General features: G+C 42.3%; 1 protein-coding gene across 1 annotated transcript in view; it reads right to left on the bottom strand.

Moving 5' to 3' along the window:
* Nucleotides 1–13,300: 13,300 nt before the first annotated feature.
* pawr (PRKC, apoptosis, WT1, regulator) overlaps nt 13,301–25,737 on the bottom strand; it is a 55,964-nt gene continuing 43,527 nt past the window's right edge. The window contains exons 4-7 of the mRNA XM_079235816.1: nt 23,328–23,362; nt 20,343–20,463; nt 17,181–17,285; nt 13,301–14,676 (exon numbers count right to left, since the gene is read on the bottom strand). Coding sequence (XP_079091942.1) covers nt 14,590–14,676; nt 17,181–17,285; nt 20,343–20,463; nt 23,328–23,362 — 348 coding nt within the window. The 3' untranslated portion in view covers nt 13,301–14,589. The remainder of the gene's footprint in view (nt 14,677–17,180; nt 17,286–20,342; nt 20,464–23,327; nt 23,363–25,737) is intronic.

Raw genomic sequence — 25,737 nt, 5'->3', positions numbered from 1 at the left:
TTTTCTGATCCACACAAGTAAAAGGTGTATTTGCATCTTAATAGTTAAACACCAAACATGGCCAAAGCTGTTTTTTTTTTTTACCCAGCCCTCCAAGGTTACAGCGAGCTCATTTGCTACCTATCCGTCCTCGAGTCAATTAGCAGCACGCACACCTGACAGATACCGAGCAATATCTGTACCGAGCAATTCATTCTGTCACAGGCTTCGCTGATATCATATTGTTCCAACGGCAAATTATCAAACCCTCTCTCTGTGCACCGCAGACACGGCTTCACCGATGATTTACTATCATGTCGTCTGCCTCCAGTGGGCCTATTCTTAGTCCCGGTATCATCCTCATCATGTGTTGGCGAGAGGGTTATTTTTAGTCAGGCATGTCACGTGTTGTCAGTGCAAGTGGAGTCTCACAGCTGTAGGCTACTGGTACAACATGTTACAGATCCACGGCTCCCAGCCTGGAACAAATGAACTCTCATCTTGTGGATCTCTGGATGCATTCAGTTACATGTCCACAATATTATGGACGTATTCATCTACTTGTACATTTTTACTATACTCAAAAATAGCCTCCTGCTGCATGAACGCTGATGGAGACGAACAAATATTGCCATGTTTCAGTGAGATGCAGTCACACAATGGTGTCATATTGTTGTCCCAGCAGTCTTTTTAGACGTGTAATTGCACCGTGTCGAATGACGACAATCAGCATTCGCTCCTAAAAATATTCAATTTCATTATTTGCATTAAGAGTTAAATCTCTTATCAACGTCCACTGACTCCGTCCTGCTCTGTAATTTATAATGTGTGGACGAGAACCCACACGCTTGATTGAGAGTCATTCAGAAACAATGACAAAGAAATAAATGTTTATGTAATTGCTAATTCTGAAGGATGGAGGAAACTATCCCCTCTATGAATTATGAATTAGAACAGTTTGTATGCTGCTTGAAGGTGTTTGAATAATAATGGATGCATTACGCTGTTTAAGTACCAAATGTATGCAGCGGCCACAGTGAAGCATGTGAAGGGTGCACTGAGAACGTCTTATTTAATGGTCATTATTCACACTATCGTTGCTGGAATCTACTTTTAATTTATTCAGAAAGTTATGCATACTTAGAATAAAAAGAAACACTATTTTGATGCATAAGTTGAGGCACCACAAGTGCAAAGGAGGAAGTGTAATTATGAAGTATCACTCTGCAATTAGTGTTTTGAATTCCACCTGAGTTCTAAATAAACCGGAGCAAAAGGAGAAAGTTCTCCTCCAGAACAAAGAGCTGTGAGATGATGAGATCCATCCACACCTGTAGGGAGCAGAGCTGTTCTCAAGGCCAGAAAAATGGATCACAAGATTGTTAACTAGAGGTGAAGGGAACGACTGACAGACTATAATTTTCCTGGGCAGTATTATCCATAATTTAGCTCATTACGTAACACACATATACTTCAATTATACTGAAATGTGCACATTTAGGCTCCTCTTCCCCAACTCTCTGAAGAAGGGGAGGTTTTTCATGCCTTCTTGCTTGATACGACTGGTGGGACTGCACTGTAATTTTCATCTCAGATCATCTACGGTTATCAATCATGGTCAAAAGACCCACTCGGCCCAACTCCCCCACCTGAGAGAAAATTGTTTGGCTATGACGGTTTCACAGAGCGGAGGAAAATGAAAAAAAAAGGAGGCGGCTCCGCAAACAAAAGTTCGACTAAGAGGAAAAGCCATTAATTCTGTCGGAAAAGGCTGTAACCTAAAACTTTCTTTTCCTCAAAGTGTTTGGCGGAGTGTCACAACAGCAGGAGCAGAGAAAATGGGAGGTCAGGAGTCATGTCAGCCAAAAGCTTTCCTGAAAGCTTTTACGCCGTTAGCTGGCTTTAGCACCACTCAGGATTTATACACTCATGCACATTTGTGAAGGCAAAAAAAAACACATGATCTTGAGTGAATAATAACAATGCTGATGATAATTACATGAATGTTATTAAACGAGCTAATCGGCCAATCGTTAACTGCATATAAGAAGTGGACGTAGTTGCTGTGACATCACTCATTGGTTTGTAGACTACAGTTTTGAAGATCTGAGTTCGGCAATTTAGTCGTCGCCATCTTGGATCTTTGTCGTCTTGGATTTGTGCGATCAGTCAACGATAGTGACCATTAGTGACCATTTGCTTTCTCCGGAGGGGTTTAAACTGGCTGGTTCTTTGGCTCTGTGTTGGTCTTTTTCAGAAATATAGTACATAATGGATGGCTGTTGTTTTTGGCTGCATTCAATTGTACGGTGCACTTGTCATGTTGTCGACTTCCTTTACTGTACCCTGTTATTGTCAATCTGGTTTAACACATTTTATCCTGACTCCTGTGTGATCTTTTTCTGTGATAAGTGCAATATAAACAAACTTTACTTACTTACTGTTTGTATGCATTACAGGTTGAATACAATAAGAGTGGTGCTCCATTCTTAAATCTCATGAAACTGCCTTTTTCTGTTAGCTATAGACAATCTTCCTCTCCTTATGCTCTAGATTAGAGGGCCATTACCAGAGCCTTGTTACCTTGAACACTTGAACATTATGTCTCTTAAGCTTTTAGGAGAACAACAGCCTCGGCTCTGGTACTAATTTTCTCCTGAAATTACAGGCATTACTCATTTAAGCCCATTTCCAACAGATAGGCTCTCAGCCCTTTTATATATATATATATATATATATATATATATATATATATATATATATATATATATATATATATATATATACACAGTATATAAAGGAAATTAAAATTTGGAACAGCTAGGAGGTGAATGGAAAATTGCAGTAAAAATCTCTCAGGTTCTAAAATGCCATTAACAGTTTTGCGATGCTGGCAGCCTTTTGAAACAAGGACTAACTAACTTAGACTAGCATTCAAGTGCTTTTGGCAGCGCTTTTCATGACAATGGTCATCTTGACACATTATGACACACAATGTGTGATCCTGGTGAAAAATAAGGCAAGAACAGAAAGGCAAACGTTCTTGACCATTATGTACAACTCTGTTTTGTACAGCTACATGCGACCGCCTGTGTGACATGTGACCTTTTTTAATAAAGAATAGCATGGTGACTAGCCAGCCAGGCTACACACTATACTTGATGTACTCTTCACCACTAGTATCATTGTACAATTATCTCTCAACTTCTAACTTTCAAAAAGTTGTGTTCATGTTTTTAGTGTTTTAAATATACAGCCAAACCCACGCTTTCACATTTAGCTTTAAGCAGCCCGTGCTGACTATTCCTCCACTATAACTCACCAATCATTGCCACAGCATGGACCAGTCAGAGTAGGAGTGCTGATTGCGGCTCATCAGCATGTCAGCTGGAAGTGCATACTGAATAGAGCCCGCGGTCGAGTGGCTTTCCCCGCCACCGCCACATTTGCCTCACTTGACTGCAACTCAAACGGCTGTTGTTTTAGCCTTGAGATCAGTAGAGTTGTAGGACAATATGAAAGAAGGTTGATTAGCCGCCACGTCTCTGCCTGTTTATAGCCTCCATTCACACGTGGCCAGAGAGGCTTATCATTTGAAAAGCAGACGAGGACCCAGTGTGACAGACCACGTGATCGGCTGCTCTCGCTATCCTGCGCCTGCAGCTAGGTGCCATTGTGCAATGCCATTATAGCTGAGTCTCCACTCCAAGCTGAGCTTATCCTGCAGATTTCACTTCTGTATGGTCCTTGGATCCTATAGAGACGTCTCCCAGCATGCACGGCAATCCTCTGGCTGCTCAACACGATTTAAAAGTAATGGAAGTGCCCAGGCGAATCTGCAGCCTCCTTAAAACTGTTTGACAGTAAAGCGCTGCATCTCTTTGTCCAGCCCAACACTTGTGGGAGCTGAATGTTGCTTCCTGCTGAAGCACTTTCCTCGTGATAAAGTGACTGATGCAGGCAGCAGCGCCGGCCGCAAAGAACAGACATTACATAAGGAGTAGATTTAGAGACCTGCCGAACCCTGCAAATGTCGATTAGACATAAAACAGAAATAAAATGCCACTCTGTGTACTAAGCGCATTTGAAAGGTTTTTACGAATGCTGATGTCTGTAGATTTTCTAATTTTGGTCAAATGCCATTTAGTATTAGCTGTTCTACATTTCCAACAACTGGCAGATGCATGCTCTTTTATATTCAGTTCTCCCAAGGCAGTACACTGAGAGAGCTAGAATGGTGCATCAATGGCTCCTGTTGCAAATTAAATCACCAAATTAGCAACAAATATCACATTATGCCTCTCAATTACAGAGGTTTTAATTAGGCACAGTAAATGTGTTTTGAGTATGCGCAGATGCACATCAATACCAAATGTTTACCAATTGCTTGTCTCACCGGCTAAAGAAATAGCAGCTGGAGCAGACTGCCTCCCACATAAGTGCACACCACAACTCCTGATGCCAATATTTTAAATGCATTTATCGAAGAGCAGTGATTCGGAAAATGACGGTGTTTGAGAGACCGATGAGAAGGGGTTGGCGACATTTACTTTGGTGGGGATAACGATTGAGGAAAGGAAAGTGAAAGCACAGAAGATGACGCAAGGTCATCCGCAGCTGGGCGTTTGTCACTCCGTGGTCCTACATTAATAACTGTAGCCCTACATTAATAACTGTAGCCCTACATTAATAACTGTGGCCCTACATTAATAACTGTGGCCCTACATTAATAACTGTGGCCCTACATTAATAACGGCAGCAATTCAAACTACAAACTCACAGCTCGCTCAGCCAATTCATGAGGCAGCCCTTTATTTAATGCATTGAGGTGATATTAAGCTTCAAGGCTCTGAAGTCATCACTACCAACAAGCAAGAACCAAGCGCAGCACAGATGTGAAGGTTTGATAATAAACATAAACTACCAAGGGGATCGAGACAACAGGTGGGTTCTGAGCTGGAGATAGGACTCGTAAAATGTTATATGACCAGTAAAATCGGTGTAAACAGTGTCACAATAAGAGTTGCAAATGCAGAAGAAAAGAACGAGATGAGCACACTTTGACGTCAGCCATGCAGCAGATAAATACTCAAAATTGTATGCTTAGAACAGATGTTTCCGATCAAATGTTGTATGGATTGATGAGGAGATGACCGTCAGTACAATGCATGTATGCTTGAGGTTTGAGAGCAGCAGTGTAAACAGAAGCTCAACTGGTCAATTCTACATATGAAGCCGTTACTTGACAACACATTTATTAATTAAACCTGCATTAAGTCTGAGGGATATGCGGATTATGTAAATGAAACTATATATTGTATACAGGAAATGCACGAATGACGACAAATTTAAGATGAATCCATATGATGATGCATGTTGATCCCACAACACATCAATAATATTAAGTATCAGAAAAGTGGTTTATCACTGAAAGCATCACAATAAGTGCCGAACAACAAGAAAAGGAGCTCAGTCAAAACAAGAGAGTAACTTACACTTGTATTGAATCAGTGCAAATACTAGTAATACTAATATGGACATATATAGCATTTAAACTAGATTACTATATGGAACTTATTAGAAATGTGATTCAGTTACTTTCCACCACTGCCGGTTATTGAGTTCAGTGATACATGAAAAATATAAACAGATTACTTTAAAGTTTATTGCAAACAATAAATACATTTAATGAAATGTTATCTAAACGATTTGGCTTGATAAAAAAAGAAACACCAAAGACATCTGATGACATCTGATGATCAATTTTTTTTCGTCATACTAATAATCTGGCAACATGGCAAGAGCCCAAACTAAGCTATATGGCACCACTCTATTTCAGCCTTTACATTATTCACGTTCCTATTTTTAACAATCATCAGTGATCAAAGCAGACAGGTGGGGCTGCAGGTGGTAGAGTGGCCTACAGAGCCCTCAAGGGTAAAATAATGTCCACAACAAAAGCCCTGTGAGGCTCTCGCTGTCTCTTTACCCGGGTGAGGTGAGAGATAAAGAGAGAGAACATGCGAGAGAGCGTTATTACAAGTCCATCTACACTCTTTATCTAATCACTAATGGCTTTGGAGAGGAGTTTTCAAAATCCATCAACGCTGCTGTTTCCCCGCAACATCCCCCTTTGCAGCCAGCCATTATGCAAACTAAGACTGGAAAATATGCCGTTCCAGTGTCTCTTTCGCTCCATGTGCCACAATCAAGATGACCTTTTTTCATGGCGATGGATGCCAAAGCTACAGCGGTCTCTCGTGCACTGGCAGAAATTTGAACATGTGATGTGACAGCCGGATTTTCCGATCATCCGGAGTAGATCCTTTCAAGGTGACCCCCGGTATCTGAGAGAAACAATCTTAATGTGCAGGCTGCCATACAATAAGACAGACAATAGAAGCGGACTGTCTTGCTGTTCTTTGTGGGAAAGGTCAATATGTCACATGTCTTCCTGAAGGCCACGTCATACCAGCCAGGTAGAGCTTTTTTTATGGATCTATACAGAACCATTGTGCGCCCAGTGGATGATTCCTGCCCAGCATGGCATCATGGGTAGCGCCACGTGGAGAGCGACCTTTTCAGCCACGTGTCACCTGCCCAGGATCCTCTGGGTGGCTCTATCAGCGTGACGTGTCTGAATGAGTGTGTGTACAGTGAAGCAACTAGAAATTAAAACATATATATATATGAAAGGGGATCACAGGAAAGTACTGGACTCAAGCACACACACACACACATAGAGAGTCCCAGATCCACACTCGTTTAATTTTGTATGCAGCCGCAGCTGGCAAGTGTTAAGTTTAATAAAAAATTAAAGACTTTTAGACAGTTGCAAAATGTTTCTGGAACCAAAACAAATGATCAGTAAACAGCTCATGTGGACAACACATGTTTAATACAGGATGAATACTGTGGAGTCCAGCTTGATGTGCAAAGAACAATCCATGCATTTATAATCAGGTTCCAGCAGGTGGTATTAACACAACAGGAAACCAAATTCATATTTTCCTTTTTTAATGCATGTGTGTTTTTTTATTGTTTGCCTCCTGGGTTTTATCATCAGGGCCACATTTAGACATTTAAAGGGGGGATAACAAAGCATTTTTCTCTCTTGTGAAAGTATGTTGTGCTCTTGATGAAACTAGTTTTTCTCAGTGTACATTTCTTGTTTTTTTTTAATCTCTTAATTTGTTTTCTCCATTAATCTTATTTTTGCATTCACTTCCTGGAGAGATCCAACACAGAGACCCTGAGCTCTTGTAGTCCAGTGGTCTATCTGCTACAGTGTTGCACACACGGCTAAATGTAACGGTAATGCTGCTGTTTTATTGGCAAAAATACAAAAGCATTGCACGCATAAACTGTTTAATTAAAAAACATATTAACATTCAAATGAATCGTGCATGAGGATCAAGATGCAACAGGTGCAGCGGCTTCACACAATGTAAATGAACTAATTCAATACTCTATGACCAAAAAGACCTAAATAAAGGGAGTGCGAGTGGTTAAAAGTGTGCAGGACACTGTTTTCCTCTCACGGTCAGAGATTTTGATCTGGAGCATTTGTTCATCAGACTTTCTGCTGTGCAAGAACCTTTCAGTTATTACCTGCGGGTGATGATCTAATCTTGGAATCCCAGGAGCACCAAACATGATTTTTCAAAAACAGAAATGCCCCCAAAAAGTGATTTCCCATGTGAAGGTGACCACACACACACACACACACACACACACACACACACACACACACACACACACACACACACACACACACACACACACACACACACACACACACAAATCGAAGCAACAACCCTGTAATTGGATGGATTGTCTACCTCGGGCAAGGACAACGTCTCTGCTCGTTGATTTTCATAGCACAGAAGATTTACATAAACCAATGACTTTATAAAATGCTAAGCAGTAATAAAACATATGCAGTTAATGGGCCAAGACGCCCAACAGCCATGTGGTCCGTTTAACCGTGAACATTAAGTTAGTAACCTTCCACTAAACAACAAGTCCTGAGGGAAGGTTCAAAACCCTCCAGGAGAGCGCGTGCACCTTTCTCTGGAGTCCAATGGAAGCGAGATAATGATCGTGTTAGGATTTCCTATGGAGTCAGCTCCCCGTGAGCTGCCATGGGAATGGTCATGCATATATAGATGAACCCCGCACTACTGCTTCTCAGCTGGCAACCCACCTGTGAGCCGCCTGCCAAATGCATGGAGTCTATGGATTCTATATGGATTCTACAGACGTAAAGCTGTGGGTTGCTGGTGGGCGGCGGATGAATTAAAGGACGAAGAGGAGGGAGATGGCTACGCTTTAGTGGTTGACAGATATTTTTGTAGAGAAAGTGTAGGTGACAGATGGATGATTAGTGTCTTTTCACACTTTGTTTCACACATTCCAGGATGGCAGAGAGAGGTGAAACTCCGGCCACTTTTGGTTTCTTCACACCACAAAAAAGATAATTGTATTTTTGACTCCCGGGCAGCCTGCTTGTGTGTGTTTGTGTGGCCTTCCTCGAGGGGAAAGATCAGAATGAGCCTCTGCTCAGGTCTGAACATGCACCTCTGCATCGCCTGCTGATTCGGCAGTGCTGATGATGATTAGGAGGAGGAGGAGGAGGGAAGCAGGGGATGCTCACGTTTGTCACTGCGCACATGCTACGCAACAACACGAAAACCCAACGGCAACTACTTCTTCCAGGGGAGGCCCCGGCGCTGTCATGGTAACAGCGTAGAATGACCTTCAGAGGCTGTTGATGCTCCCCAGAGCCGCCTCCTATTCTGCTTGGCACGGATTTTGTGAGTCATCAACAACGTTCAGATTCACATGCCCCTTCTCTGGAGGGTTGGGCTTATTAAAATGGATGAGCGAATGGAAAAGAAATAACAAAAAAAAAAAAATGGTGAAAATAGCAACAACTGAACTGGACTAACAACATATTTCAGCTTGTGCATCCTGCCAGTGGCACATCTAGCATAGGCAAGATTGGTCATAAATGAGATTATGATAATAGCACATGCAGGTGTTGTGTTGTGTTCCCACCATCTATTGCTATTTGCATGAGGACACAGGCTGTTATGTAACAGTAATTCATGATTTTATAGAGGAAGTGTTCCATGCTGATTAATAAGAAGCAGCTCCACTGAAGAAAGCACAGCTGGAATATGAAATAACACGTAGCATCAGGAGGATTTGGAGCTGGATGCCCATAGAAACCTCTGCTTTCTTCTAATACTATGAGGGTGTTCCACCAGGGGACCTCAGGAGACACTGACGGGCTCCAGGCTGGGAACACTGCCCCCCACTGGAGGAGAGCAGGAAGTGAGGCATATGGCTCGGGGGGTTTGGGGGGGGGAGGTTCTGGAGCACAAATGCTTGTTTATGATCGAGCAGTTTGAATAAACGACACCCGTAGCATTCAAAAAGAAAAATTATCGATAATGTTTCCAGCAGCCATTAAGAGTCCGTGGGTGGCAAATGTAGAGCGTCACTTTGTCATCACATTTATAGTAAGGCTGAGTCATCATTCTGCCAGTCAATACGTTGACATTCTGTTCACAGTGTGATGGTTTTATATAAATTGTGTGTGTGTGTGTGTGTGTGTGTGTGTGTGTGTGTGTGTGTGTGTGTGTGTGTGTGTGTGTGTGTGTGTGTAATGGAAGAGGGGGGAGGTCCTAACAAAGCATGTATTTTTAGATGGATGTGATTGGACAACGAGACGCACAATTTTTTAAGATTGATTGGGATAGACACACACACACAGGCACACGCGCGCTCACACACACACACACACACAAACGTCGTATCCCGTTGCCATGGCAACCCCCTGGGGGCCAGGGGAAAAAAAGAGATCTTCGGAACAGACAACTTAATTCCCAAAGGAGGAACAAGCCACTCAATTCTGTCATCCTCTGCCTCTGCTGTATAGAAGTGTGTGTGTGTGTGTGTGTGTGTGTGTGTGTGTGTGTGTGTGTGTGTGTGTGTGTGTGTGTGAGCGCACAACAAATCGAACAGGTCTGTTGTGCTGCTGCGGTTGGTTCTGCATGTAGATTTGGTCGTCGTCGTCCTTTAGAGGTGAGACATTAGAGACAATGGTGGGAAAAAATAATAATTACCTCTGGGCTCTGAAGGAATCCACCCACTTCCAAAAGGACCAAGGCAAACCAACACGTCACTGTACAACTATTTTACACTCCTTCTGCGTGACGAGTGAGACGTTCAGGTGAAGTTAGAGGAGAAAATGTTTTGTTTATTCTAAATGCAGTGAAAAGTCAGAACCTTCTGCATTAACTGTCGGCTGGAGGAGCTCTGTGTTTATTCTCCCGCCTGCAGAGCATTCCTCATGAATTTTAAAGTCCAGATCAAAGTGCGTTTCTGGCTAATTGCATTCAGATTACATTACTGTGTGAGAAAATTTTAGGCCAAAGGACAGAGCGGAATATGGGTTTGTAGTGCAATCTCAAATATATCTCTTTTTGTAGGATAATGGGTGATGATGAGGGGTGGAGGGGGACACAGAAGCCATTTTGGCGCAAGAGTGATTTAGATGACAGCTGCGGTGATGAAATGGGCCAGATGGGAAGTGTTCGGATGTGCTTTACAGCAGCTGATAATGTAATAGCTGCTGGATAAAGCAATAATCACTTGTCGAAATGAAATAAAAAAGTCTTTTAAATGGATTGAAAATGGAATAAAGCCTTTAAATCTATTAATTCCTGGCTAATAATATAGTATGATCATTATAGCATTATCATTTTACATCATTTTTTCTCACTTTAAAAGGCGTATGTTACCACATTTCGTTGCATTACCCAGCTGATCCTCAGCGCTGAGACCCCCTGCATCTCGTGTGGTGACTTCCTCTGATGAGCTAAACTATGCCATTTGGTAAATGTCATGCATTTGGACTGGCATTAGTAGATTCCTCTCCGTTTGCGAGCTGGGTGAGAATCCCGTTGACTTTTACGGAGCACTTCCACAAAGGGCACAGCTCCACATGTGGTCCAGGTGTTGAGGGAAGTGCATAAGCGAGGCGTCTGAAGTCTTGTTATTGCCGTTCCGGCCGCTGCTTGTCTTCAGAGGACGGAGAAATCTCACCAAATTGAAAGACTGCGAGGGATTGTGCCTTCTGCTGGAAGTACGGTGTGACATTATGTTGTGGAAAGCAAGTCTGAACGCAGTCATTTCCCATCAGCGAGGACACTTCAATTTGAATACCGGCTTTAAAATGTCACCTCAGATGTCACTGAGTTTTTTTAATGACGCATAAAAAGAGCACAAGTGGGCACAGAGTCATTTTCAGGCTCGTGGTTGAGAAAATGAGCCGCTGTGATAAAGTAGACCAGAAGGAGTAGGCAGAGGAAATTGCACAAATATGTCAAGTATCTTTTCCACCCATCCGCTCTCACTCTCTCTGGCATCCTGACCCCTGCCATCCTCTGCGTGGATGAGTGCTTCCCTGCACCAGGGACCCGGCAGATTGAGGAGATTGGCCGGAGAACCAGGAGCACGAAAACCGCCCGATAATGAAATATGGCTGGGTTTCTACAAGAACAAGATAAGGCCTGCCTCTCATCTCTGTCCCGGCTATCGGCCTCTCAGGATCTAACGCACTTTGTGGAGAAAGCTGTACATACAAACAAACCAGGCTGGATGTTTTAGCAACAACTGCATTTAAATGGGGAGTATGTGGTACAGATGTTGTTCCATCTACAGCACGAATAGGTTTAGGAAGAACACAGGCATACATTTGCACTGGGCTAAAGGTCAAATAAGCAAATATTTCAATGCAGTTTGGCAGAGAAAAATGGAATCCCGGTGTTGAAATGTGTATATGTTGTTTCTTCTCAGGTATGATACATTTGGCAGTAAAATCTTTTGACCTTTAAACTGTTTTTTGAGAGTCCCTTGTCAAAAAAAAAAAGAAGTATATAAATGTGTCAAGAAACGATTCAATGTAAAATAGATGATTTTGCATGTTGTTGCAGCCCCATCCATTGTTTTGCCACATAGTGGTGGACCGGAGGGTTGTGCCACATCATAAACACACATCAGGAGCCCAGGTGTGGTCCTCGGACACTGAAAACACATCTAACATTCAGGGCCCAAAGCCAGGATTTTGGGAATACCGAGGTCCTGAGTTAAAGGAATACTTCACCCAGAACATGACTGTTTGTATAACAATCACTCACCTTTCATTCTTGAAGAAAACATGTGAAAACAGCCAACGGAGAATACGTTTTTGATTCTTTATTTTTGTCGTGGAAGCATGTGAATTTAAGGCAAGTGATAAACAAATGGCCATTTTGTGGGCGCAGTGTTCCTTTAAGAAGAATATCTGTTTAATTTGTATTTTTCTACTCTCATTGAATCTACCGGTAATTTAATTTGCTTCATAATTGCTCTGCAATTAGAGTTTGTTTTATTTCAATGGAGCAAAGAAAGTCTTTAGGAAATACAAAAAATACAGCCCAAGTTCAATTAAAATAACTATTATAACTTAATTTCCTAGCATGGAGGTATAACATGCTCTTTCAAAGCTACAAATTAAAACATTTTAATGACCTCTAAGTAGTCAAACTAAATAGAACATAACAAATATGACCTTGGTGTCCTCACTGGACCATCTAATACTTTTCTCCCCACTACACAAGATGACAACACGGACCGCCACTTATCTTGAAAGGTCGTGGACGTGATGGCATTTTCTTGCAGAACATCAAAACACAAAAAGACAAGATCCACTCTTTACAAAGAAGTCTGATGAAAACATACGTTCACGCGCAGTGAAACCTATAATTCACCAAGTTGATCCGACGCTGTCAGAACTCCAGAAGTGCTCCGATGTGGCCGATCAGAGCGAATGAGCAGCTTCGAGACGAACGAGAGGCAGATATGAATTATCTCTGCCCTGTATTTCCAAATGACAGACCCCACAACTTTTCATAAAAATGCAAATAGGGATTATGGAGAGCCTGCAGCCCCTTGCATCAGCTGAAAGAGGCCATTATCTGGAGATTTAGTTGACATTAGTCCTGATACGGTGAGGGATTTAATGCGCTTCAATGGCGTTTTTTTGTCCCAGGATGGTGGCTTTTATGCAGTCATGTTGGTGATTGGCATGTTGAATCATCATGAATGTGTGTGTGTGTGTGTGTGTGTGTGTGTGTGTGTGTGTGTGTGTTGGGAGCTAGGCGGAGGATCTGAACCCCCCGCCACCGTCACATTGCATTACCGACTCAGTGGCATGGTATCATCACATCAAATTAGTCTTAATGAACACAAGCGAGTCGACTGAGGAGAGAGATAATCAAACTTTTATTAAATGACTTAATCTTCTGTACATGCATAATGTCATGGAAAGAGAGATGTGTGTGTGTGTGTGTGTGATGTCTGCCTGCGACGGGGATGCTCTTCACCCCCGCGACGTGTGGATGTACGTGGCAGCAGAGTTATCTATCGACCAACTACAACCTACAGATGATTTCGCCGCAGTGTGGAATAAAATGATCTAAATACAGAAAGTAGAACGCCACTACTAGCCAAGCCTGTTCCCTTGAGTTAACCAAAGAGATGCATTTCGTTATACAAATAGTATGATCAGTTCATTTGGTCATCATACAGAAAATAAAATGCACTGTAGCTCACTCCACACATCCTAGATGCCATAAACAGAGCAGCTGAACATCTATCAAATATTGCAAAGACATTAACTTGTAAACGAATTACAGGGAGATAAAAATGAAAAAAAGAATCCATATCCAATATATATACTAAGCAAGGATTTCACCCTAAGGACAAGTATTATACTCAATGTTAACATTGAAATGCGCAAAGCCTATAATTCATATGAAGTCTCATTTAAATTGAAAGGGTTTGTAGATGCCGCACTGGAATTCAAATGAAACAAGAAATGATTAGAAGGAAGTAAATCTGGCACTAATAATTATCACCAAAGCACCAGGCTCTCACTATTTTTATTTTTTCAAAGAAGAAGAGTGCCTCACATGTTTTGCAAGGCACTGTGCCCACTTTGGCTGATGGTACTGTCGATGTATTCATGTTGAACTTGGTCCAAGAGTTTGTCGACAGAAGCTTCAAGTTCTCCGATGAAACTGCACTCGGACACGATTCAAGCGTTGCGACGCTGCAGATCGTTTTTTTTCTTTCAAATTTGACCTGGGTGACTGCTGTGGCTTTTTATTTAAACCTCGAAACAAGTTTTGAAATACTTTGCGTGGGCTTGTTTGTGCAGCACATACATTCATTTGACTTTTTTTTTGCTTTTTAAAACCATATCAAAAATCCCACCCAAAAAAATCTAAATGGCCTATATACAATACATTTACATTAAATATGTACGATGACGGACAGGAGACTGTCGGTCCCTAGTTCGCTCAGCTTTCCCAACAAATGGAATAACTCCTCCTCGCTGGAATGTATTAAAGGCTGTGTGTGAGGCTCCGAACGACTAGTTTACAGTTTCCCCTCTAACACGGAAAGAGACAGAATCAAACGAATTAAAGGCCGAGATGCTGGACGTGACCCGGGGCAGGATGTCGGCAGAAGCATCGGGGAGGAGGCTGCGTTGTTCTACCTCGTCAGCTGACCCACCACCTTCAGCAGAGTCTTGTTCTCCTGTTTGAGCTGCTCATTCTCATCCTCGATGTCATCCAGGTCCTGGGGTAAGAAAAACAAACCGCCTCGGGGTTAGAACTGTCTAGACATATTAATGCACATGAATACTCACAACACCTGCTGCGATACCTTGGAGTACCCGGTCAGGTTGGAGTGTCTGAAAGACGAAGAGATAAAGGGAGCATTTCTTGCTCCCCTACCTCCATGGTAGCAACAAATTAGACGTCAACAGCTCCAATTAGTTGCAAATGAGAAAGCCTCTCCGTCTCCATCAAAGTGACACTTCCTCATTTTAATGGTCGCGTGGCAGTAGAGCATGAGCCCAACTGCACTGAGAGGTAAACTAAGGAGGTCACGGGTCTCCACACGGCACATCGTCTCCGCTGCAGAAGAAGAGCGATAGAGAGACGAGTCCCAGACCAGGCACTCGCGTTTAAAGGCGTGTTCATGAGCCAGCCGGTGGGACTCCCATGCACTAACCTGCATGTGCGGTCAGACACGCAGGAGAAAAACTCCATTCTCAGCTTTATTCCCATAGTGTAAGATCCCACTGAACACAACCTGCTCAGCACCAGACAGCAGAAAGACAGAAGCAGCGCAGCCTTTAGCAGCTAAGGAGCCAGATATTGTCCTGAAAGAGAGTGGACTTACATTCATCAGGTGGCCAGAAACACCACTTCAAATGAGTAATAATGTTGCTCCGTATCGGCTGGATGTGTAAACTTAGATCGTAGATCCGATTAGCTTCGATGTATGTGCTTACAGGGCCGTGAGCTCTCAGACAGGATTTCTCTCTTCAAAGTGGATATATCAAGAGGGAGATAAAGGTTCAGCAGCTCAATCTTTTCTTTCTCTCCTGAATAAACTTCTACAGTCACCGAGGGTTCATTCTTCCTCTGCGCAGCGACGGCAGACTGGTTCAGCGGTTATCTCCTGCTTTCCCATCAGGCCTTGCGGGAGCCTCTCTCCGGGACATTTCTGATGGCTATCACCACGTTGACCGTGCTGCCATAAAGGGCCTTCTCTTATGACCAGCTTCCTGTCCATGCGATGCTATCGGCCTGATGCCTCCTGCAATATTACACTCTGAGGGGAGAATTCACAAAAGAATAGATGGCACCATGAAGCACCATCTGCTCCGTGTCCTGTTCCGACTGCCAAAATAAATTGCGTTAATGACATTACAGCTCAAACATGTACATAAAGTTTCGCTGCTGAGCACCAGTTGCCTTTTTTTTTTATGCGTCTCATTGCAATGATTCCAGTGGCAAAGCATGAGGTGGCAAAGCTAAGATCTCTGTTCTCTGAACATTTGAGGCAGGAAAGTCTTTGAGGTCGATCCCCTCCTGCTACACTTCCCTTCAGAGACGCCAGAAACAGAGATGCATGTTACCACCTGCCTCTGTGACCCAGAAAGCTGCTAGTTGAGGAGGAATAGTTGACAGTCGGGTCTGGGAGGGAGATGAGGGAGATGAGGGTTCTGGGAGTTTTCTCTCCGGCGGCTGAATATAAAGAGACGTCAGATTACACAAGAAAACCTTGGACTTCAAGACGGGAGTAAACTTGATTTTTCAGTTCATTAAAACTCGTTTAAAATTGAACAGGAGCTGTAGTCACGGCAACAAGTCCTTTAGCCCCAAACCTGCAAAAAGTGCAGGTGCAAGCTTATTCAGTTAGCTGGACTACGACCAAGATTTTCTTGGGGTGAACCCAATACAATTTCAGAAACAAATGACACCTGGCAGGCAGCAGTGAAATAAATTTGTCTGATTGTAATCTATTTCTTACACCAGAGGCAGGTTGACAAATCCGCACCGATTGGTTGACGATGGCGAGGTTGTAATCTGGTGATCATTTATTTTGTTTGGCTTGTGGCTCTGCTGTGAAATGACACAGTTAAAATGAAGTTTGAAAGATTTAATTGGATTTTTTTTTTTTTTTTTTTTTACTCAGTCCACTGTTTACCTGTTGCCCCGGAGTAAATCAAAAGACAGTAGAGAGAAACTGGCTGTTGGAAGTTGAAGAGTGTGGTGTTCCATTCACAATGTACTACTTATTGATCTCTTTTCTTTTTTGCTTCATTTAACAAAACAATCCGTCCAAACCGTGTAATCCAATGTGACTGAAAAAATAAAATAATTTACGATGACAAAACGTAAAGAAAAATGTAAAAAAAATAATTTGCTTGAGAGATACAATCATGTCTAAAATTCTTATCCGCCAGGCAGCAAATTGTTTTTTGGTGGATAAATCAATAAGACATTAATGTCACATGCCACACCAGTTTTGAGGCTCAGATGTCATCAAACCACTAGTGAGTTTTTTTAAATATAAATCTGACATACAACGTTTCTGAATAAAACATCTGCTATCATTTGTATATACATCCATAAATAAGTAAAATCCTAATAGACTGCAAGAAAATCGTTGGAAAAACCCGTAGCCATGATGATTTGCAACCCACACAAACCACCCACACATAAAAACACAAAGGAACGCTCAAAATATCAGACATCAGAGTGGAAAATCACGTAGGCTGGACTCACTCTGTTCAGCAAGTCAATTTCCTCCCTCAGCTTCCCGAGGAGGTCGTCTTTGTCCTGGTTGGATCTCAGCAACCGGTCGTTCTCCTGCCGCTCTCTGGCCAGCTCCTGAAAACACACATTAGCCACATGATTACATGAATTAGGCATCTTTTCACCAGGACATTTAGATTTACATGTTTACACATTGCTATGGGACTAAAAACTGTAATTACTTCAGTTTTGATTGAAATGGTAAATGGCAGATCCCCAAAAAATGTCAATGAAGTTTGCTGCCTGAAAGAAAAACTGTAAATTTACATTAAAAAGGGCTTTTTTTGGTTGCTACGGGGCAACCAATGAAAAGACTTCAAGCATGTGTGGAGCAGCTCACGATTTACCTGATGATCTTTGTTTGTCTGATTGTATAGAAGTCTACTGGAAAAAGACTCTACGTCTTACTTGATTTATTCCCCAAGTAAACATTGAAAACAATATTATGGTCTCAAATGCTAGTTTCAAGTCTTCTTCAATACAGTATGATGTTGGATTAAGAGTCAAATAGACGATGGGTATGCTTTAGTCGTACACAGCGTCCCCACTATGAAATCACTCTTCCGCGAACCAAATATGGAAACTTCTGTTCACTGGTTCGTAAAAACCAACGGAGACAGTCAAAATCCAAGATGGTTGACGACCAAAACGCCAAACTCAAGGCTTCAAAACTTCAGTCTAAAAACCAACGGGTGACGTCATGACGGCTATGTCCACTTCTTACATACAGTCTATGGTTCTAACCATCAACCACGGTCATGAGCTTCGGGGGGGGGGGGGGTCATTGAAAAGATGCGATTGCAGATGAATGAAGCATGATGATTTTTTCGTAGTTCGAAAGTGCCGATTGTGGACGCCTAAAGGCAAGAGTGTGAATATCCTTTCTAAATGGCCACACTCAATGCTGTCAGTATCTAAAAAGGGACAAATAATTGGCAGACACAGCTCTGAAGTTAAATAAAAAAAATCTGACGTCTGATCCATACAACTGCTCTCAAGAGTGGAATTGCTGCTCCATCGTATTAAGACCTCTTCAATGCTTGACTGTTCTATCCATCTGGGAAGAATAAAATATCCTATATGGATTAAACGGTGTATCCCATCTGGCCAAGGAAAGCCTTGGGTTTCCCCAGGAGGAGCAACAGAAAGTAACTAGAACAAACTTTTACTGTTTGGTTGTTTTATTTATTGGGATTTATTGTGAAGTTAAGTTTGGAGGCAGTAATGTCCTTAAGCCAAGAGAGTTGTATCCTAAGGGAGACAATGACAGTAACCTTAACCTTACTAGTGTCCGGCAGTAGAAGGCATAATGTGCCAACGCTACAACTGCAAACAGCTGTATTCAAAGAATATTCATGCTTGTGTATTATTCAGTTGGCATGTGAAGCTTGCATTAAACATTTTACTACCAAAAGCATTACGTTTTATAAGTCTTTAAAACATTTGTGACCTGACAGTTTGAATCAAATATATAATTTCCGATTTCAACACATTCTTCAAAACAAGCAATCTGTCATATTCAACATAACAGATTGTCGGTGAACAATGCATCAATAGTTCCTATTTTATTGTGCTTCTTTCAGATGTTACTCAGTTAACAACCATTGTGTTGCGGTCCGCCTCCTGAAACAACGACAGTTAATAAATGGATATTGTTTCTCAGAGAGACAGAGAGAGATTTTTACAGAGGTTTTAACAAGCTCACAAGTTGAAACTGCTGTTAGTGCTCATGACTGAAATGAAGATCACACCAGAATTTCCACTTCCCAGAAAAGCATGGAAATTGTTTCCATAGAAACCAATCAGGCAGGTACAGCAGAAGGCGCAAAAGCATTAGTGTAGCCCACATTAAAATGCTCACCGATGAAACTCTATTCATCCCGGTTTTCAAAAGAAACTATAGATAACTGCAGCTTCGATGTCTTTGAACAAACACGTCTCGTACTCATTTTTTCACAGATATAGTAATGCAGGCCAAGTCTCCATTAGTGAAGAAATGTGTCATCTGACCTCTAGTTTAGACACTATATATATGTATATTTATAAAGATCCAAAATACTATACGTCTCTGTATGTGTGAGGCTTTTAAGTGATATTTGTTGCAGGCTCAGAGTCAGAGATGTACCTGCCAGAAATCTCATGCGAACAGACCTTCGACATACACACCTCCTCCTCCTTTAGAAACGCTGCACAAAAATAAGCGTGTGAAATGGAATTTTGTAAGTGCTACTAGTCACTCAACTGAGAGAAGAACCTCACGCTGAAGTCAGAGGTCGAAGCTGTACTTATTGTAAAAACCTTTTTCCCCCCGAAAAGCTGCCCAAGTGACATTTGATTCCGAGTTGGGTTTCTACAGTGGCGGCGTGGAAGGGTTGAGTGTCTGATAGGGACGGTGTGGGAGGAAGAGACGGATCTGCGCTGCAAAAGGTCATCGCTTCAACAACACAGAGGAGGCTTTCTGCCAGCGCTGAGCTGAAGTTTCCAGCCGTAATGTCAGAACGCGGGCGGCCGCTCAAAAGGACTCAAGTGCAAATACAGCTGACCAGAGTGCAGCTGGGAGACGCTTTCAGGTAAAGAGATGGAGATGTGACGCTTCCACCACACAGGGAGCATTGCAAGGGTTGATAGGATTTGGTAATTCTAGCATGTCAATCATAAAGCTGATGTTACCTTTCCATGGGGGTTGGGGTCGATTTAGATTCAGACAGACAGACAGACTGAAAACTTACTGAAACTTCCTGAAACTTCCCCAGATTTGCTCTCACTTGCTGATATTTATTCAAATTAAACTTGAAATGTCAAGTTAATTTCTTCTTTACTACTTTGCTGCCGATCAGTAAAAGATGGTTATAGCATGTATTTACCTGATACATTTAGTCTCTTTTCGGCATTTAAAGGGGAGTTTAAATTAATATGATTTCTTACTGCTCCCAAGCTTCATGTTAAACTAATCTGGCATCAGCTCCATAGTGACAAATAGTATTGATCTTCTCCTCCAACTCTTGGCGATAAAATGTCAAACCTTTGTTAAACACTATTTAACTGGCTTGTGTTACTCGTGGCGGAGTATTGATTAGTATTAGTCGTGGCTGTAACCAAGCAGTAGTATGATGACAGGGTCTGGAGACGTACCTTCTCCAGCTCCTCCATCCTTTTCTCCAAACTCCCTGGCGCTGCAGCGCCTCCATCTCTGCAGTGACGGTTGTGTCGTTGTCTGCTGTTCCCACCCACCTCTTCCTCAGATCCTGTAGAGCTGCAACAAACAAACACACAACAACATAAATACGATACAGAATACAACTCTAACACTCAGGTTTTCGACACAAAAATAAGGATTTTGTGCAAAGTGTCCAATCCTGTCTTCACACTGGGGCTGCTTGAAGGTATGAATCACACCCACATTATTAAACTTCAATGGGATGAAACATCCATCATCAAAAGAACAGGTGGGAATATCTTCTGCGTTTGCCCTTTCAATTAGCCGTGCATTATTAACAACCCCTCCGCCTTTTATTCTCCATTAATGGAGAAAAGGCCGTCAAGGTTGTGCAACTTTGGTGCAAAAAGGATTCTGATTAAGACACAATTTACATATTACATTTTCAAATAGGCTCAAGAATGGCAGTGGGAATGGGAACATGTGCGTCACTGTTCTTAAGCTGGTGAGAAAAAGAAAAAGAAAATGGGTTTCGCATGCAGCTCGAGCAGAACATTAACCTTATCTCCTCTTCACCTTCTCGCTACTTGGAGACAGATTCTGGGGCTTCCATGGAAGAACATTCATGTGCAGTGTATTTTTTTTTTAACTGACCTCGTTTCGATAGTTATTGACGTGGAAACTTGGAATGAGTTGTTGGCTCTGCACCCCACCCCAACCCGACGACAACATATCCCGCTCCCCGGCAGGAACAGATTGTGCCAGGTTTTACAAAATCTCCCTGGGAATCAAATTATTCTGCGTACGACTGTAGGCTTCACTGAATTGTCTGAAGGGGGCTGTCTACATATTTCTACAGCTGAAACAGACAGGAAAGCTGCTGGCAAGACAAAGGACAAATATAACTATTTTGTACCATCTGCACTGTTTTCAGGATCTGCCAAATATCATGTTTCCAGTACTTTTAACTCAGAGTCAAAGAGCTGTTGGCTGCTATATGAATGCTCTGAATGTCCTCTGGAGAACCTTGAAAACTAAAAAACAACAACAAAACAATGCATGTGCTATGGAGATATTTTCAAATAATATTTGTTGTCTTTGCCAAGTGCTGCCACAAAACACACAATTGTGGATTATTAGAAATGCTGCATAGCTTTATTACTCATCTAAAGCTCATTCTTACAGAAAGCCAAACCGCTTTTGATCAATACGGAGTCCTTGTTACCCGTGTAGGCAAAGGTAAAGTGCATTTCCTTTGTCTCTCTCCTTCTTGGCTCTTCAGCGCTACATTACATTACGAAGCGTGACAGCGAACACGTCCTCTCACCACGAGGCCGAAGAAAGAGCCAAACACAAGACAACGACACGCCCTGTGTGTCCACATCCTTGTTTTAAGAGACATCTCCCTGGTTGCACACACACACACGCACACACGCGTGTGTGTGTGCAACCAGGTGTTAAAGCTAAGCCTAAACATCCATGGCCTGGATACTAAATATCACACCGTGGCCCCATTAGCACCCTGCAGCTTGAGGTCTGGGGGAAAGACAGGCTGAGCCAATCACGCGCTCTCGGGAGTCCTCGGCAGGGGGGAATGAGGGCGCACAGACTGGAGAGCCTCAAACAGGTACAACCACGTCTGTCACGAAAAAAAACTTCACTGGAAACCACAACACGCTCATCATTTAAAATATGTTTTTCAATAAAAATGAGAATAATGATGCGAAAATAATTCTTTCTGACACCGCAATTGCAATATTAGTCAAAGATAAATCGCAATTAAATACCTTTTCATAAGCTCATGACTTGTATCGGACAAGTTGAGCTGCCCAACAGGCAGGCGGTGCTCGATATTTGTCTTTGAATATGAGAATAATTATGGAACATCGTGTGTCTGGGTTGCGTAAAAGCAGACTTTTCAACATCACGAAATGAGTAGTTGTGGAGAGCGGGACCAAACGGTGCAGCAGATGAATGGCTTGAATCTAAAACCGAAAAAAGATGAAGTGACTGAGACCGGAGAGGGTTGACAGAAAGAGAGTAAACTAGAGGGAGACATGCATCTATAAAGTTGCTGCCCAGCCCACATGGCGGGTTATCCGTTGCAGAACTGAGGAGCGCCCAAGTGTAGCCAAGCCAGCTGATGAGAGCAGCAGCCATAATGATGCCAGATTGAATGTCAGCTGGTGAACTTGGCGGTTGGTCACAACGTCACAATTTGGTTGCAAATAAAGCGAAAAAAAAACGCACAGCGGACACACACACACACACACCGATGTTCCCAGAGGACTTCACTCATACCTGTTGACTGTGTGTTACAGGCTGCATTTGAGATGATTCATCCAGTCAATAAGAAACATTTTCTTCAAGAGATACAACATTTGACTATTATTTTATAAAAATGTAGCAAAATGGAAGCAGATGAAAGAACAGTTATTTTTACCAAAATGTTATTGCTCTGCGAAAAAAAAAGAAAAAAGAAATTGTATAAAAAAAAAAAAGATACAATACTTCTGCCCAGGAGACGTCGGTCCAAACATCAATCTCTTTTGGAGGTTGTTTGAAAAGAAAAAGAAAAAGTTTGAAAGACCCTCATCAAATGCAATCTCGCAGAGCAATCTCGCCCGAAATGAGCCACGCATTTTAGAAACGTTTCAAAGCAAATGATTTACTTTCAACACGGCATGCCAGCAGCGGCAGCGAAGTGTCATCAACAGTCATCTTTCTTGAGCCATAAAAGCAGCAAAAGAGCAGCAGTGAGGGAGAAAAAGAAGAAGAAAAAAAACTGTAAAAAAAAAAAAAAAAGGCCCTTGAAACATTTCGGAGGGAATCTGCTCTCGTATTTAATGACTCAAAGTGCCGTTTCTCATCCCGGCCGCTGTCCCTTCTCTTGACACATTGCTGGTGATGCTGAAGCAGATAAACTCCACTCAGGGTCAGGGTAATAAAACGATTCTCACCTCTTGTGGCGGCCGCTCCCAGATTTCGGGGTTTCCTGAAACAAAACAAAAAAAAGAGGAAAAGATCACCTTCGGTCCACAAACAATAACGCAAGAAACTCTCCTGCTTTCTTTTTGTTTTTAATGGAGAAGTCTCAATTTCAGAAAAGCAGTAGATATCAGAATGAGTTTTCAGGTATCATTTGTTGTGTTCAGCTGCCCTGGGTGGTGCTGCTTCACCAAAAAGAAGAAAAAAAACAAACACAAAACCATCTACAGGATAAGATAAATTTATCAGGAGCAACATTTATAAAAAGCCTTTAGGTTGCGTATGAACGTGTGTAAATCGCAGCAGCTGAGCTGATATATAGATGAGCTTTGTTCCATTTAATGGTTCAGCAGGAGCTCTGTAGCCCCAAGACCAAGAAGGCAATCTTGTTTTGCAACATGGAGGTGCTCATCTTCTTTTTCCCATTATTGTATGATCTAAAAGGTTGTTTAGATCTCTACAGCAGTGATGCTCCAATAAAACCGCCTTTGGTAAAAAAAAAAAACGTTTCCCCCTCGAAAAATGAGGTGTGTCAGATGAATGCGCATCACCTCCTTCCTAAGGTCTTGTGCAGTGAAGGGTCCCAGGTTTGATTGAGGAGCCTCGGCTCTGCTGCAATCCATCAGGCACAACGTGGCTTTAGCGTGGCGAGGAGGAAACGGCGTGCCCGCACCAGCCTTCTCTCCGTCTCGGTGACATTTCATCCATTACCCGCGGATGAAATCCCGACCTTCAATCCCTTCTCAGGCTCAAGCCGGGATAGATTTACTAAGATGGAGGACAGTGAGAGGGCAGTCTGCTGTAGCAGCGGGCCAGACACGAAATAATACATCATCTGCGCACAAGACCCGGTTCAAGAAACACCTGGATTTAAGAGCGCTTTAATGAAATTTGTTCTAGAAACTGACATTTTTCGAGGATTTGGTGTAATCCTACAGCTGCCACAGCTGGACTTGAAAAGCCAGTTGTGTAGCTGTTCAAACTCTTCTACAAAATGTTTTACCGGGAATTCAGTCGAAGGCGGACAGATGGTGCTACTCTTCATGTGTATGGAGTTGATGTTGTTAGAAAGGAAGAACCGGACAGTGCAAACTGAGGTTAAGGATTAAGGATTTTGAAATAAACTTAGTTTATTAAAAGTCTGTTTCAAATTGCTTGTTTTGTCCGATTTGAGAAGTTCAGGATGTCACATTTTCACAAGATTTCTGTTGATCCAGTCTGCGTTTCAGTCCTACCACATCCCGCCTGTCCCAGAGTAAATGATGAGATAAAGGGTACCAAATCAGTCATCTAAAGATGAGACGGAAAAGTATATATTTTGGTATATGGATATGGGATGTATAGAGCAGCTGTAAACCTCTAACGGAGCCTCCAGTCAATACAAATCCCAGCGTAGTAACAGAAAATGCTGTCTATATGTAAATGTGTGTTTACGCTCTTGCCTCGACAGTCAAGTGTAACTTGAATCAACCAACAGGATTATTTGAATATACAATTGACCTGAAAACCCAGTCTGCTGGTCAGCAACACCGTCAGCTTCCTGGCTATGTCAGAAACAATTGTTTGGTTTCACATTTCCCGAGAAACATTAATACATCTGTTTTATAAGATCCAGCATGAGCAAGTTTCATATCCAGAGTCCGTTTGTCTTCTGATGAGGGTCAGGAGGTGAAGAAGGGGTTGAAACAACAATGTGACTGAAGGTCAGACGTTGGGAGGCTTTGGCAATCCTCATTTGCACACAAAAGAGCATGAATGATGAGTTCTTTAAAATATACTTTACAGCTAAAGCAGAAGGGTTTCATCCCCTGCATCTCGGCATCAGAACTTCTTGACCGGTGTAACTGAAATCCTGTTGTGATGGTACATATTTCTAACTCTTAACTAATTTTAATTGCAGGCCATCATTCCTTTATTAGTGAGGAACTACTAAAGGTCCAACAGCCTCGTCTCTCTGTGCAGCACAAGCCCGTGCAACTTTATTTATCACGCTTGAGCTGCGCTGACAGCTCCCATAAGCCCGACTGCAGAGCTACTGAGAACTGAACAAAGTACTTTATCACTTGAGCTCGAGCAGAATGCGACCTAATGTGCATTTCTTTGTGTATGAGGGGATATAACGCATCCCAATGTGTTGCACGGACATTTATGGCTTGACGTGAACTATGATTTAAGTCGACAACTCATTAAATGCAGAAATCTGTAAAGGAATGAGATTAAAGATGATATTCGCCTGACAGCGCATGCAGCGCTCAGAGCGTTGATGAAGATCCCCATTTTACATGAGGAGTCCGGTAAGGGAGAAGGACATGCTCTTCAAATAAGCATACATGATTGACATAATGATTATCTATAATAAGCAGACCAGGAAAACTAGGCTAC

Source organism: Taurulus bubalis (assembly GCF_910589615.1).
Source record: "Taurulus bubalis genome assembly, chromosome: 20".
Taxonomy (NCBI): domain Eukaryota; kingdom Metazoa; phylum Chordata; class Actinopteri; order Perciformes; family Cottidae; genus Taurulus; species Taurulus bubalis.
This window is presented reverse-complemented; position numbering and strand designations above follow the sequence as displayed.